At 38.1% G+C, this 14,792-nt stretch overlaps 1 protein-coding gene across 1 annotated transcript in view; it reads left to right on the top strand.

Annotated features, from left to right (window-relative positions):
• LOC135204086 (succinyl-CoA:3-ketoacid coenzyme A transferase 1, mitochondrial-like) overlaps positions 1–12,157 on the top strand; it is a 142,397-nt gene extending 130,240 nt beyond the window's left edge. Inside the window, exons 9-11 of the mRNA XM_064234084.1 lie at positions 3,974–4,049; positions 4,352–4,522; positions 10,704–12,157. Coding sequence (XP_064090154.1) covers positions 3,974–4,049; positions 4,352–4,522; positions 10,704–10,856 — 400 coding nt within the window. The 3' untranslated portion in view covers positions 10,857–12,157. The remainder of the gene's footprint in view (positions 1–3,973; positions 4,050–4,351; positions 4,523–10,703) is intronic.
• The last annotated feature ends 2,635 nt before the right edge of the window (positions 12,158–14,792 follow it).

Raw genomic sequence — 14,792 nt, 5'->3', positions numbered from 1 at the left:
AAGTACAACCGAATTCGATAACATCCGTTTGGCTTGTATTTCAATCATCGTACTATAGTACACTATTACCGTAGTTGTTATAAATGACATTATGTAGAATAGAACTGAGATATCTTAATGTAATAACTTTATTTGCTATAGATCAAAGATCAATTGGGAAATATACTGTTAAATTTCAACCTAGTTATAACTGAAACTGAGAAAACTGTTGAAGCTGCTATTGGCTATTATCGTGCATTAGCAACAAGGATAAAACTCCAGTAAACGTATGCCATCAAACACACTATTGGGCTTGAAAGAACACATTTTACTGTTGGTTTCACGCCGATGTAAAATAAATAACGTAAAGTTCGTATTACGATGGTATAAAGGAAAACTGCGAATGGAATCGCATAATTTTTTAACGAAAAAAAAAAAGTTCACAATCACGAGACATTCAATAAATATTTCCACCTAAAAACATGTCGTATAAGGAAAAATAACCTTGTCTCATATAAGTCAAGTATCTAGATATTCGTTTATGCTAACTAGAAGCAAGAAAATTCACTCAGAATTGCGTTAAATATGGCGAAACAAACTCTTGTTTGCCATCAGCTGATTTGAAACCAAAACATTGGCCTCTCTGCGGAATACTAGCTTAGATTTGCCGTAGTATTCTATAATACAATAATATGAGAATACATACAATATTATTGGATACAGTGAAGTAATGTATAACTTTTTAAAGGATTTATGGAAAAGATGCTTTAATAATAAAATAACACCATGCATTTTTCGGAACAGTGGCGGACAAGAACGAACATGAAAAAACATCCTCTGACAACGTGGAGGGTAGTTACGAAAGCTGCCTTAATTTGTATCATATTTATGTACAAAAATAAAAATACCCTATACGTAATATATTTTCATACACATTTTAAACATAAGAGCATGAACAAATCGACACATTGATCGCAAAATTTGCACTCTTTTCAACTATATTTTCGGAAGAGTGGCAGGCAGGCAGCTTCTTACAAGAATGAACATGAAAAAACATCATATTTGATAATGTGAAGGGGCAGTTTCAAAAGCTGCCTTAGTATCATATTTCTGCGCATAATTAAAAATAGCCTATACATAATACATTTGCATGCACACTTTAAACATTAAAGCATGAACATTTATAAAATCAACACATCGATCGCTAAATTAGCACTTTTTTAACCCTCTTACGCCGATTGGACGTATTAAACGTCGAGTCAAAATGTCTCCCGTATACCGATTGGACGTATCATACGTCGGCTCAAAAAAGTTTTTTTAAAAATTCGCGAAAAAATACTTATAGGCCTACCAGCCGAAAACTTTTGTATCACGCGCCTTGGGGGATGCTGGGAGTTCACGGATCAAGGTGTTGTTTTGTTTACAATCGCTACGCAGGCGCGCAAGCGCGAATTTCTTTCTTATCGCACTAAAAAGTATCAGTGACACATCTCAAAAATTATTTCGTCACTTTGACATAATTTTTGCACCATTTTAAATTATCCTTTACATGAAGTATTATATATGAAAATGTGCGCAATATTATGTAAAATACAACAAAAAAATACTCATGATTGTAGCTTTTATCAGTTTTGAAATATTTTCATATAAATAACGATAAGTGCAAAAATTTCAACCTTTGGTCAACTTTGACTCTACCGAAATGGTCGAGAAACGCAATTGTAAGCTAAAATTCTTATATTATAGTAATATTCAATCATTTGCCTTCATTTTGCAACAAATTGAACGTCTCTAGCACAATATTTCGATTTATGGTGAATTTATGAAAAAACTTTTTCCTTACGTTCGTGCGATAACTCTTCCGATAAATTTTTTCATGCGATTGTCCTAATGTTTGCACCCTTTTAAATTTGCCGTTACATAAAGTTTTATATATGGAAATGTGCGCAATTTCATGCAAAATACAACAAAAAACAACCCATGATTGTAGCTTTTATCAGTTTCGAAATATTTTCATATAAATAAAGTTACGTGCAAAAATTTCAACTTTCGGTTAACTTTGACTCTACCGAAATGGTCGAAAAACGCAATTGTAAGCTAAAACTCTTATATTCTAGTAATATTCAATAATTTACCTTCATTTTGCAACGACTTGAAAGTCTCTAGCACAATATTTCGATTTATGGTGAATTTATGAAAAAAAAAAAAAACATTTTCCTTACGTCCGCGCGGTAACTTCCGAAAAAATCAGAATTTTTTTTGTGCGATTGTCGAAATGTTTGCACCATTTAAAATTAGCTGTTAAATAAAGTTTTATATATGAAAATGTGCGCAGTTTCATGTAGAATACAACTAAAAATGATTGAAGGTTGTAGCCTTTCTCTTTTTACGAAATATTTGCATATAAATCACGATAACTAGAAAAAAATCACGTTCGGTCAAATTTGACTCTACCGAAATGGTCGAAAAACGCAATTTTAAGCTAAAACTCTTACGGCCTAGTAATATTCCGTCATTTTTCTTCATTTTGAAACAAATTTGAAGTCTCTAGAACAATATTGTGATTTATGGTGAATTTTTGAAAAATATATTTACCTTCACTCCGCGCGTCGATTCGTGGCCGCAAGTCTCCGAAATACGTACATCGCATTATCCTAATATTTGCTCCTTTTCATATTAGCCGTTTTATAGAGTTTCATATATCAAAATGTGCACAAATTCATGAAAAATGCAATAAAAAATAAGTGAAGGTTGTAGCTTTTCCCATCTCCGAAATATGTGCATATAAAAAAATATATATATAAAAATTTCGACATTCGGTCAAATTTAACTCGTCCGAAATGGTCGAAATCTGCAATTTTAATCTAAAACTCTTACAGTATCGTAATATTAAATTATTTGTCTTAATTTTGAAACAAATTGGAAGTCTCTAGAACAATATTTAGAATTACGGTGAATTTTTGAAAATAACATTTTTTTACCTCCGCGCGTTACGAATTCGTACATCATTTTGTGATAATATTTTTCCGGTGTTGCTTTTATTGTTTTACTATGTATTATATATCAAAATGATTGCAATTTAGTGTACAATACAACGGAAAAAAAAGTAACTCGTTAGCTTTGACCGTTTTTTGCACAGCGTGATTTAAATACAATTATCAATGATTTTTTTTTTTTCGCTACCATATCTCACATTATTTACATATGATAATGATATTATTTTTCATTTCTGATGATTGCATACTAAACTTCAAGTAATGAAAAAAAATGAGCCAAAAATGAACTCTTAATCTTTAAAACTAAGCGCGCTGTGATTTTTTGAAAATATTATTTTTTCCGCTTCCGCCCTCACTCCAAACCGGCGCCGGCATACAGGAGAGGTTTTGATTTTTAGGGCTTCGGCGTAAGAGGGTTAACTATATTTTCGGAAGAGCGGCAGGCGTCAGCTTACAAGAATGAACATGAACAAACATATTTGATAACGTGAAGGGCAGTTTCAAAAGCTGCCTTTGTATCATATTTATGTGCAGAAATAAAAATACCTATACATAATATTTTCATACACATTTTAAACATAAAAGCATGAACATTTATAAATCAACACATCCATAGCTAAATTTGCACTCATTTAACTATATTTTCGGTATAGAACAGCGTCGGAGGTATATATTTTACCCTAATATGTACCCATGTAATAACTCTCAATACAATTTTTTAATATCATTTGCATAACCTTTATGGGGTGAACGGTATTTCTACAGTGCCGTAAAAATACCTTAAAATGCCGTATTTTTTAAATTAATATTTTTTACAACAGCCGTAAAACCGATTCGCCGTTGAGCGATTGCACTGTTAACCGCGGCCGCCCGTATATTGTAACTTCTAGCATGTAGCTTTGTCGGTGATCAGTTGCATAGATCAAGTTTTTTTGTGAACCTACTCTGCTTTAAAATTCTATATTCAATTGATCTAACAAAAGTTATTTCTTTTTTAGTGGGCATGTTGACTTGACCATATTGGGTGCAATGGAAGTGTCTCAGTATGGTGATCTAGCAAACTGGATGATTCCTGTAAGTATACTTGACAGTTTTTTCTGCTTGATAATTTTGATGTCATTCCTAAGAGCTTTTTGTATAAAGGTGTTGCTAATATACCACAAAAAAACTCCTGCTTATAACCAATTCACATCACAGTTTTGTATTTGATCAGAAATTTAATTTTAATTTCAGTGAATGAAAATTACCAGACTTTCATTTTCAAATTATGGACAATACTCCCTTTTTTGTAGGTATTAGGTATGATAAGAACAACACCTGATTAAGTTACCTAGCATTTTCTATTACAACTTTAAAGTTATTTTGCTGCATTTCAGGGAAAGATGGTAAAAGGCATGGGTGGTGCAATGGACCTGGTAGCTTGCCCTGGCACAAAAGTTGTGGTGACCATGGAGCACTCCGCAAAGAATGGAAGTCACAAGATTGTTGAAAATTGCAGTCTTCCCCTTACTGGCAAAAACTGTGTCGACATGATAATTACTGAGAAGGTGATTATGTAATTAATTCATTTTGCATAAATATTGCATTTTGCAGGAGAGAGAGTTTTGGTTTAACACAAGTTACAATGAATTGAAAATTTTTTTATTTGTATTTTTCATAGCTAACAAACCTGAGTAATAGGATATAATCTTATAGTGCCTGCTACAAATTGGTTACAAAACAATCAAATATTGTAAGGCAAGGAATCTGTGGCATCTGGCAACTCATGCATATACAAAGTGGATGCTGGTCATTGACCGTCCTTGGAACCTCGAGATGCACCAGCTTTAACCACCTTGGAGAGTAGTCGCTTTAGCTTTCCTCCAAAGCCAGTTGCTTTGTTTGCCTGTGATTTCTTTTTATTTCAGTATGTGTTCAGGATAATGGAAGAGTTGCGAGTGGTTTGCCGTTTTCACTACACAGCCGTGTCTCTCCCTTATGTTATCATGGAGCCCTCCAATTTTGCAAGGCCTCGCTAACGCTTGTGTCTGGGCATTTAGGGTTTTCCGTGCTCCAGGTTTTTGGCTGCTTCCATTACAGATCCCTGTACATGCAGTAGGTGCCAATCTAACTTTTGTACCATTACTAATCCTTACCTGGAATGTAGTTCCTGGCCTAAGTCGCAGTGGAGGACATTTTACAGAAGAGAGAACAACGGAGTTTCTAGTTGTCCATCTTGGGAGGGTTTTTCGCCGCCTCGTTGGGACATTTCAGCATCCCCTGCTTCGGTTGTACTGCTGTCACTTTCCTTCTTTTTCATCGATTCATCATTGGAAGTATCAGGAGTTGCACAGGATGAGATTATGTTTAATGTAGCCCCCTCTCCCATGGGATCTACTTCCCGAGAGGAAGGAGGCAGCGCCTTTTATTTCCTTTATTTCAGATTCTGAATCAAACAAGATGGTGGCTGTTTAAGTGTCGCACTTCCTGGCAGCTTGCTATTTCCCACCCACCCACCCTCTCTGTCAGCCCCATTGGCAGATCCCCCACCTCCAAGACTACATTACTTCAGTTCTCGTGTGCTGCCCCCTAGTGGGAGGGCTGTATCAATGTTGACGCTTGTTGGGTCACCCATTAGCACTCCGCCAGTGAGGCCATCGACCAGTGCTACCATTTGAGATGTCGTGACGTCACTCCCAGCATCCTCTTGGCCTATGACGTTAGCTGCAGTGGCATCTCTTCCTTCCATTGTTGAGACATCATCTCCTCCTCTCACTGAGCCATCGGAGATGTTTCAAGCTATGTTCGAGAGGCTGGACGGTGTTTTTTTGAGAGAGGTATTCTGCTCTCTCTGGCAAAAAGTCATAGGAGCAGCGATTCTTCCCCTCTCCCTTATAGCAAGAGACGTCATAGAGGGAAGAAGCTCTCTCCCCGTCTTCGTCTCCTCGTCGTCCTCAAGTCTAACGGAGAATTACCGACTTAGTGGCGTTGTCTTCTGCGAGTGAGAGGAATCCCTTGCATGTACGTGTTCTTGAGGGTGGGAAGAGTGATTCATAAACTTCTCTACATGACCGTGTCTCTCCCTTATGCGTTTGTGACGGGAGAAGAGTTGCGAATCAGAGGAGTGGTTCACCTTTTTCACTACATGGTCAGGTCTCTCCCTTGTGCGTACGTGTTCGTGGTTACAGGTGTCATGACTGATAAGAATGCTTTTCTGGCTTCTATACACAGCCACGTCTCGCCCTCACGCATATGTGTTCGTGATCATAGAAGTATTAGCTCTGTTTCAATCATCTCCGTCTCCTGTATCTGTTCCAGTTCGTCTTAAGATGATAAAGCTCTGATTAAGAAGTCAAAGGTTCCTGCTACGACTGTTTCATATTCCCTCCAAGGATTCTTCTCTCTGCGATGTTGCAGTTCACTTGGTCGTCGTTCTTCCAGAGTCAGGGCTTGAGAGACTTCGAGACATAGTGATCTCCCTGATGTTCTCACTTGATTGTTCTACATATCACAGCAGTGTACATGTTTTGTCGCATGTCGGTGGAGTACCTACCCTCACAGTTAGTCTTCCAGAGTCAGGGTTTGAGAAACTTCTAAGCAATGAGTGATCTTCTCTCTGATGTTATCTCTAGGATTATTCTACATATCACAGCAGTGTACATGTTTCAAGTTTCACTTATAGTCAATATGGTTGGGGTGAGATGCAAATGTGAAGTACAACATCAATGCATTGGTCCTTCACAGGGGATTGTTGTAATTGAACACACCACCACCAGTTGACTGTAGACTTCCAGGATATTTTAGTAGTATTACCCTTACCCTTCTTGATATAATTCAGATTCAGTCTTTGTTTATAATGGTCAACCCATTAATAAAACATTTGACTGTGATGGTGATATCTTATGTAGGTTTTTCCATTTGCCATTATTTTTAAGATGACCAAAGGTGATTGCTTTTTAATTGCAGCTCCATAGCAGCCTAGTGATAGGTGATGAGATTTATCTGTCTAAGTAATTCACTGTTTAGAGGGTGGTGTGTTAATTTAAGTGCTTTGTTGTTCAGCCTTTTGTCACTCCAGTTTTTACCAGCCATCCAATAGCCTTTTTTACTGAAATGTAGACTAAGGAATTCTTAAAATCATGGATCAGATATTAAATTGAATAGGTAGAGGAGTATGGTTGACAACTTGATAGGAGAATGATAATGCATTCCGTCTAGCATGGCCTCTTGAAGCACTTTGAGAATTTTTGTCAGTTATATTGTGAAGATCATAGTTTTTATTGACAGGAATTATGGTTCTTCCCATGACGTAAATGGTACACTGGAACCATCAGTCCAAACCAGTAATTGGAGGGTTGTTTCCTCAGTTTTCTTCCAGCTCTCTGAAGTCCTTAATGTAAAGAATGCCATATGCATCATGGGGACTTCACCACAGATTAGCGTTGCGGAATCCTTAGGAGCATTGTCATCTTGTGTTACCTTCTATATTAGCTGGTTATGGATGCCCCTTTTTCAGCAGTGGAGCTTGTTAGTAAGGTTGGTTCATACAATGCTGATACAGTTCCTAAGGGAGATCAGATTGGCCAGATTAGAGGGATACACCAAGGTCTCATACTATTTTCTATCAAGAATATTTACACTGTAATGGACACTTGAGTTTTCAGCATCATATTTACATTATGGTTAGGCTTTCAACATCATACTTACATTATAGGAAGGCTCTATGAACAAGGTTGGTTGTATAGTTCCATGGTAAGTGTCTATGATGGGAGAAAAAATCAGTAGTACATAGGAAAGGCTTTTGGGCGTTCCTTAGGTGTTCTCCATTTCTGAAGCCTTGTGACAAAATGACAGGACGCAATTTTTGCCACTGCTGTTGACCAAAGATCTAACCAAGAAGCAGTCTGAAAGACAGAAGAAGCTGTTGCTCCTACGTAGCAGCCTCCTGGTAAGTCATCTAAGGGCATTCCATCTTAACTTGATCCAAGGGTAATCCAGGCCTTAACCTTACCACATTTGGGTTAATTTGTCTAGATAGCAAAGGAACCATTGGTGTCATATAATATTTCCTATGTTTCATTGATTGGGGTGGGATAAACTTAAACGATCTACTTATTCGATCTTAAGGAATTATCCCTTCCCGCAATCCGTGCATTTACGTGTTGTAAAAAGGACTACGCATGACTTGAACAAGGCAATTCATACGACACCGTATCCTTTTTCAATCCAAACACCATGTCAATCCCTGGAGGAAGCATACTGGCAGGTGTCTCCGTACTCCCGGAAAGGTTATTGAATTGACGAATCAAATCGATCACTTCCGCATACAAAGCCAGAAACTCTTGGTTTTCTCCTTCCTCTGTTTCTAACGTACTGTCTTCAGCCACAGGAGACGCTATCTCACTCCTATCCGCTGACAAACGTCCAGGTGCTTCCTGGCCGTCTGACCCTACAGCCTCTTTGATCTCTGATGGCTGCTGACGGCTTGATCCCGAATAGTCAGTAGGAGAACGAGACCACCTAACTCCTTCTCCTCTTGTAGATCTAGATGAAGGCTCTCTCGAAACCGAGCTAATTTCCGCTCTATGACTATTGATATTGTCTCCAATGATCATCGGGAATTCGGCCTTGATCCCTCATCTAGGCGAACAACGCCTTCCATCAACGTATCAGACGAGGTTACCAACTTTCTATCATTCAACCTTTTAATGAGAGCTCTTTCATCCTTCATCCGTACTATTTTAAAGTGTCTTGCAGGCAAAACTGGTATCTGTGCTTTATTCTTTGTTGCACTCTTTGCACCCGTCATTGATTTTACCAATGGCAGTCCCTCTTAGACTCTTTGTAGTCTCTGCTTGCATCTCCGCGTCAGCCGCTAGCCCAGCGACCGTCGACGCTTTCGCTCGTTCGGACTCTTGTAAACGGCTTCGTCCGTTAGCATTAAGCTTACTAGCCACGGACTTCTTGACTTTCTTGCTGACCGGGATGTGACAGTCCTGGCTCAAAGATGAAAAAGAATTCACTCTTCTCCTCTTGGCCCGAGGATCAGTCACGAAATCCTGTATCCTCCAACGCTTGACTGGTACACACAGTGACGTCATCGAACTTAGCGATGATGCTGAGCTAGAGGAAGATGAATCACGCCTTTTCTTTTTGTCTTTCTTAACTATTTTCTCTTCTAGATCTTGTAATTTCTTCATGACTGTGTGTACCAACGAGTCAGAAAGCATATTTGGCTCAGGAGGCAGTGAAGTAGATCGAGAAGCAGTAGGCTGTGACATCATCGCGTCTGCCATGTCGGTGTGTGCTGCTGGTTGTGACGTCACTAATCTTGTAGGGAGAGACTGGGCGGCTGCTGCTGGCATCCCTGCGTTTGCAGCAAAACTACCTCCAACGTTCTGCATCGCTGTAAACATTGAAGTTGATGTAGCCGTGGCATTAGTTCCCATAAAGTGCAGGCCAGGGGGATGAGGAACATTCAGCTCTGCTGGAATCGCGACGCCATATAATGAGACAGCAAGCCCTCCAAGGTTAGTACGCCTGGTAGGCCTAAAGCTGTCCCATACCTTCCATTCTCTGTGCGTCGGGAGCAGGCACCTGGAACAAAGATGGGGATGCTCCCCCCCCTCCCTGCCGGGAACAACGGAGCGTAATTATGCATAAAATTACCCAAAACCCCTCCTGGAGTTTTCGATAGTGAATCGCTAGAAGAAACTGAAGGAGTATGGGAAAAATCAAAAGCAGGCAACGAAACACATGGAGCAGTCTGGTGTATTGCCGAAACAAAAGAAGCTGGCGATGCTTGGTCATCCAAAGATGGCGTTGTCTCATCTCTTCTGTACTGGCCTTTCTCATAAAACTTCTTCCACTGTTCCACCAACCAACCGCGACAAACTGAACAAGGATTAGTAATAGTACATAAGTTTTCTCTGCACCTACTACATGTTGGATGAGGATCTGTCGACACCGAAGTTAGAAAACTTGAACAAGGAAACCCACTCACTCCAAGGCATTTCCTTTGTCTCTTCCGCGAATCGTAAGAAGTTCCCATTGGTGAAGCAAAAATCTCCATCTCACAGCATACACACACTTACAGATCACACCCACACTGAGCACACCCAGAGGTAGAAAAATTTTAAATAAAAGTGAAATGAATAAAATCGGGCAAACTAAAACCGGCTTTAAAACAGATAGAAAGTAAACACGTCCTATCTTAAAGGCAGTAGAAAAGTAACTGGCGGGTCACGGGACGCCAAGGGCATTTTGGGTAATACATGCCCCATGACCTGGCAAGTTAATTTTAATTCTACCGGTTTCCAGTTTGGCGCTAGTATTATCCTAATGTTAAGACCGAAGGTTTGTTTCGTATATGAACGACTGACAGTTCATTTTGCATATCTAGTGCCATTCCTATCACAGCAAGCCTGAAGATGAAGATGCAAGTTTTAACAGTTAAAAGGCCAAACAGAATAATTCAAATTTGCTCTGTTTACATAATTTTCAGTCATATGGAAAGAATTACCATAAATAAGGTAGCATGCAAGGTGTAATGTAGATGGTAAAATGTATGAAAAAGACATCACTCTAAAATATGGCAATTTTTTTAATTTGTACTCTTAAACCTACTTTGCAAAATTTCAAACTTAGATGTACTAGATGGTAATTTTGAAAATTTGTATTCTTGAACCTAGTTTCTTTGAAATTTCTTAGATGTACGTATAGGGTAATAGTAAGTCTATCTCTTTACAGTGTGTGTTTAATGTCGACAAAGATGATGGCCTAATACTCACAGAAATTGCTGATGGTGTTAGCATTGAAGATGTTGTTTCCAGTACTGGATCCTTGTTCAAAGTTGCTGATGACCTCAAGCCCATGGGACAGATTGCAGTGCCTGATGAATAAGTCCAGCCTTGTTATTGACAGTGGACAAATATCCTCTGAAAATGAAAAAAATGAAAGGCAAATGAGTACACTAACCACAATTATAATTCATAAATGTCAAAAGGAATATACTTAGTCACTTTATTCTGAGAATTTGGCATTTTGGAAATATGATTTGCAATCTCATGTTGTTGTCCAACAAGTTTCTGATTTCTTATGTTGTATATTTTATAATTCAGGAATGGTTGAGGAATAGTAAAAAAAAAATAATTTTTTGTCTTACTAACATTGTCTTACTAACAGTCTTATTTTTGAGGATTAGTCTGTGATTTACAATAGCTATAAAATATATTTTTGCTATTCTAGGATTTTTGTTCCTTATGTTGAATTTCATGGCTTTTAAAATAATATGCATCCATTTCCACAAAATGGAAATACATAGTAAGTGCAAATAAGTAAAATTTACATCCTAATCAAAGCAGTAGTCAAAATAATGGCTTCATGAAAATTGTACTTAATGTACTTGTGCTCTTAATAAAGGCTTCAGTTATATGCTGAAAGTTCCATCTTCAGCACAGGTGGCATCTTTATAAAATTAATTATAAAATACAGACATCCATGTTAAATCTTATTTGCTCAGAGCAGTACAGTAGCTACAGACTTTCACACAGGTAGTTATGGAAAAACTAAATAAAAATCTTCAATAATCAGTTTACGTTAGTACTTCTATGTATTTTGATGTTGGTTAACACTGAAATTACCATTACATATGTTGTTCTAATTTTCTGTAATTTGATGCTTTTCTTAGTTAAGTGTTTTCAGATCATGTAATTACATTTTATTTTTACAGTTTAGTGTTTCCAGATCCTGTAAATGTTGTTACTATATTCATATGATCATGAATTTTACAGCCCTTTGAGGTAATATTCCTAGCATAAATTTAGTTTAAATCTACCAGTAGAGGAAAATTTATCACATTCTAATTATGTAGGGCATTAAAGATTAGTTGGATCCAAAGAAGTTTTTGCTCTAAAGCAGTCATAATTAAACTCAATTATACTGCCTGGAGGTTCCCTGTTTGATCCCCCATAGATTTTATTTGGCATTTGTAAACAATTCCAGTAACTGGACTATGATACCAAAGGGTGAATATACAAACATAGCATACTTACGTATATGTAACTGCCTATGGAGTGCAGTGTCAGGGACCTTAGTTTCCTCATTACCTAGAAGTTTTGTGAATGATTTAGTTAAGTTTACTTGGTGTAGAAAGTTATTTTATTACTGTGTATAATAAACCTTTTATAAAATACATAAAGTCACATGTTTATTAATTCAACCTCATATGTGCTACTTTGCTGAGCAATACTATGGAAAATTTGAGATAATTTGTATTTTTCCTAGGAATAAAAACTCGCAATCTTTTGTATTTTTCCTAGGAATAAAAACTGGCAATCTCCAATTAATTGTAGCATGCTACACAATGGGGTTATGGGTAACTGTAGCAGGCTAAGCATCAGTCTTTTCTGCAGTAGGGCAATTGTGGGGTAGAAGAATGGGATTTGCACCATATTTAGGAAAAGCAGTGGCGAGTTAAAAAGCATCTAGGAAAAGTGCAATATTTAAAAAAAATTGGCACCTGTTTCCATGAGGGAACAAACCCTCATCTTTATATGGAGGCATACTTGAGGGAGGAATTTTATCAAAATTCAGAGATCATTAATGTGCCACCTGAAGATGCCAATTTCCCAGTCATACATTAAAGCATGGAACAGCTGAATCTAGTACCCTCCTGTCTACTTCAACATACATAATGATAGGGAAGGTATGACCTAATACCGGAAGATGTCTTGTGCATGACTAGACACATCAGCAGATCTCTGGTCCCAAGCATGGAACACCATTTTAAAGTTAGCATGGTATTACTATATAACCCAGCCAGTATATGCTGTACATCCCTGGGAAAGAAGGAAACAGATTCACATCCACCCACCAACTACAGCTAACAACAGTCTCAGATAGGAAGCTCTGTTAACTCGTGTACATCTGGCCTGACTGTTCATACAGCATGTGGTTGTTGGGATGAAGTCAATAGAAGGAAAAGCCACTCACTCCCTCATATATCCAGTCTCTGCCCAAATGGAACCTGTTAGCTACTTATGTTGAGCGGCCATCATAGGTCCTAAGGAAAATGTATCCTAGGTAGGAATGAGGTAAAGGTTGTATGGTAGCACTTACATCTGCACTAAGGATGTGGCACTGAAAATTTTCTGACCACAAGGGGCACAGCAATGCCCAATTTCATGAGCTCTTGCTTGGGATATACAGTTTACTTGTTTCCTATGCCTATAAATATTGATTACCTCACAATACCAAATTGTAATAGCATTCATGAAAAACTCACACTTATTAGTGCCCCTACTTCAAAATACATAGTGGCACCGAGATCTGAGATGCAGTGTTTTTAGCAAGTCTTGCTGTACTGTCCATATCAGACACTAGCACTTATTTGATCTTTACCTGCAGGATCAAAGGGTAGGAATAAAAAAAAAAAACTTTAGTTGGGTACTGAAGAGTAATCCAATACAAAAGAAAAGAGTGAAAGTTCCACTCCTCCAAAAGACAAGTTGTGTGGCAGAACACCAACATTTGCAAAGTGTACTCTCTTCACTGGTGCCAATATTAATAAAAAAATAAGATATTAATAAAAAAAATAAGGCTATCTTCCAGATAACTTCTATTCCCAATGCTCTCCTGGGGGCTTAAATACTGCATAAGGGAGGCTTGATCAGAGATCCATGTCCTTTAGGCCAAAAGTTGGTGACAGGATTGAGTGATAACTTCAGACGGCACACACTGACATAATTTTGTCATAGTAGAGGTTGGCTAGGACCTATGGTATCTGGTGAAAGTGGCACTGACTGGATATACTACATATACCACTTCAGTGACACCCATCAAGAGAACATAAACTACCCTGTCTGATAAAACACTACTTTAAACTTTACTGCGACTGATAAGACACCACCTTAAACTCATCAAGCTGGGCATCTCAGCAACTCTCCAAGAGAAGCCCCTCTCCGAGGTAATGCTGGATAGTCTTTCTCTTTCTTTCTTTAAAACCCTTAATAAAACAGAGCCAACGGACAATAAACCTAACGGGGTTCTAAATGGAAATCAGCTTGCAAAAAAGAGAAATGTTTTAGGAAAAGGTGATAGTATGTAAATAAATGGTATGTGGGAATAAAAAATTAAACCAATATGCCTGAATTCAGCAGATGTTAGCCAAGAAAAGGAATGAATTTATTTTTGCTTAAATATTTGGTGATCACAAGCTTCCACAACTTCACTAGGCAGAATATTCCACAGAGTACATTTTAGTTGTAGCCAAGACAGAACTATGATACTAGAATATGACAGTTTGCAACAGCAACCTTCCTAGTCAGGATTAATAGAGCACAGGGTTAGACCGGCCCGTCATTACTGCGCATATTTGTGATGTCATTGGTAGGTGGCCATAAAAGAAAACCAAGAAAACAAATAAATTAAGGGTCACTATGGGAATTGTTTGCCCACACCCATTCTCTATCTCTTTCATGACATTGTGTGAGAGGTCCCTGTTAATCTCCAGGTACTTGTTCTTCACTCTGGGGGGGTCAAATACTGACTAATGAATTTTTTTTACCTGAACTTCAGTCACATCAGCCACGTGACGTCATGTGCGAGATTGTCCTATTTTGGTCAGAAGCGGTCTAACCCTGTACATACTACTCTATTAATCCTGCTTCCAAGTGTTGTGAGCAAAAATGACATTAACATACGGGAAAATTCTCTAGCGCCTGCTGAAGTCCAGTTAAAAAATCACATGCAGCCCTCAGTTAACCGCAGTATCAGTTAACGGCTATCCGGTTTTACAGCGCTTGTCTAGTGACGCTGTTAACTGGATTTTCGGTGCTG

This window comes from Macrobrachium nipponense, chromosome 44 (assembly GCF_015104395.2).
Source record: "Macrobrachium nipponense isolate FS-2020 chromosome 44, ASM1510439v2, whole genome shotgun sequence".
Lineage (NCBI taxonomy): Eukaryota > Metazoa > Arthropoda > Malacostraca > Decapoda > Palaemonidae > Macrobrachium > Macrobrachium nipponense.
Note: the sequence above shows the minus strand (reverse complement) of the source record. Positions and strands in the feature narration are given on the sequence as shown.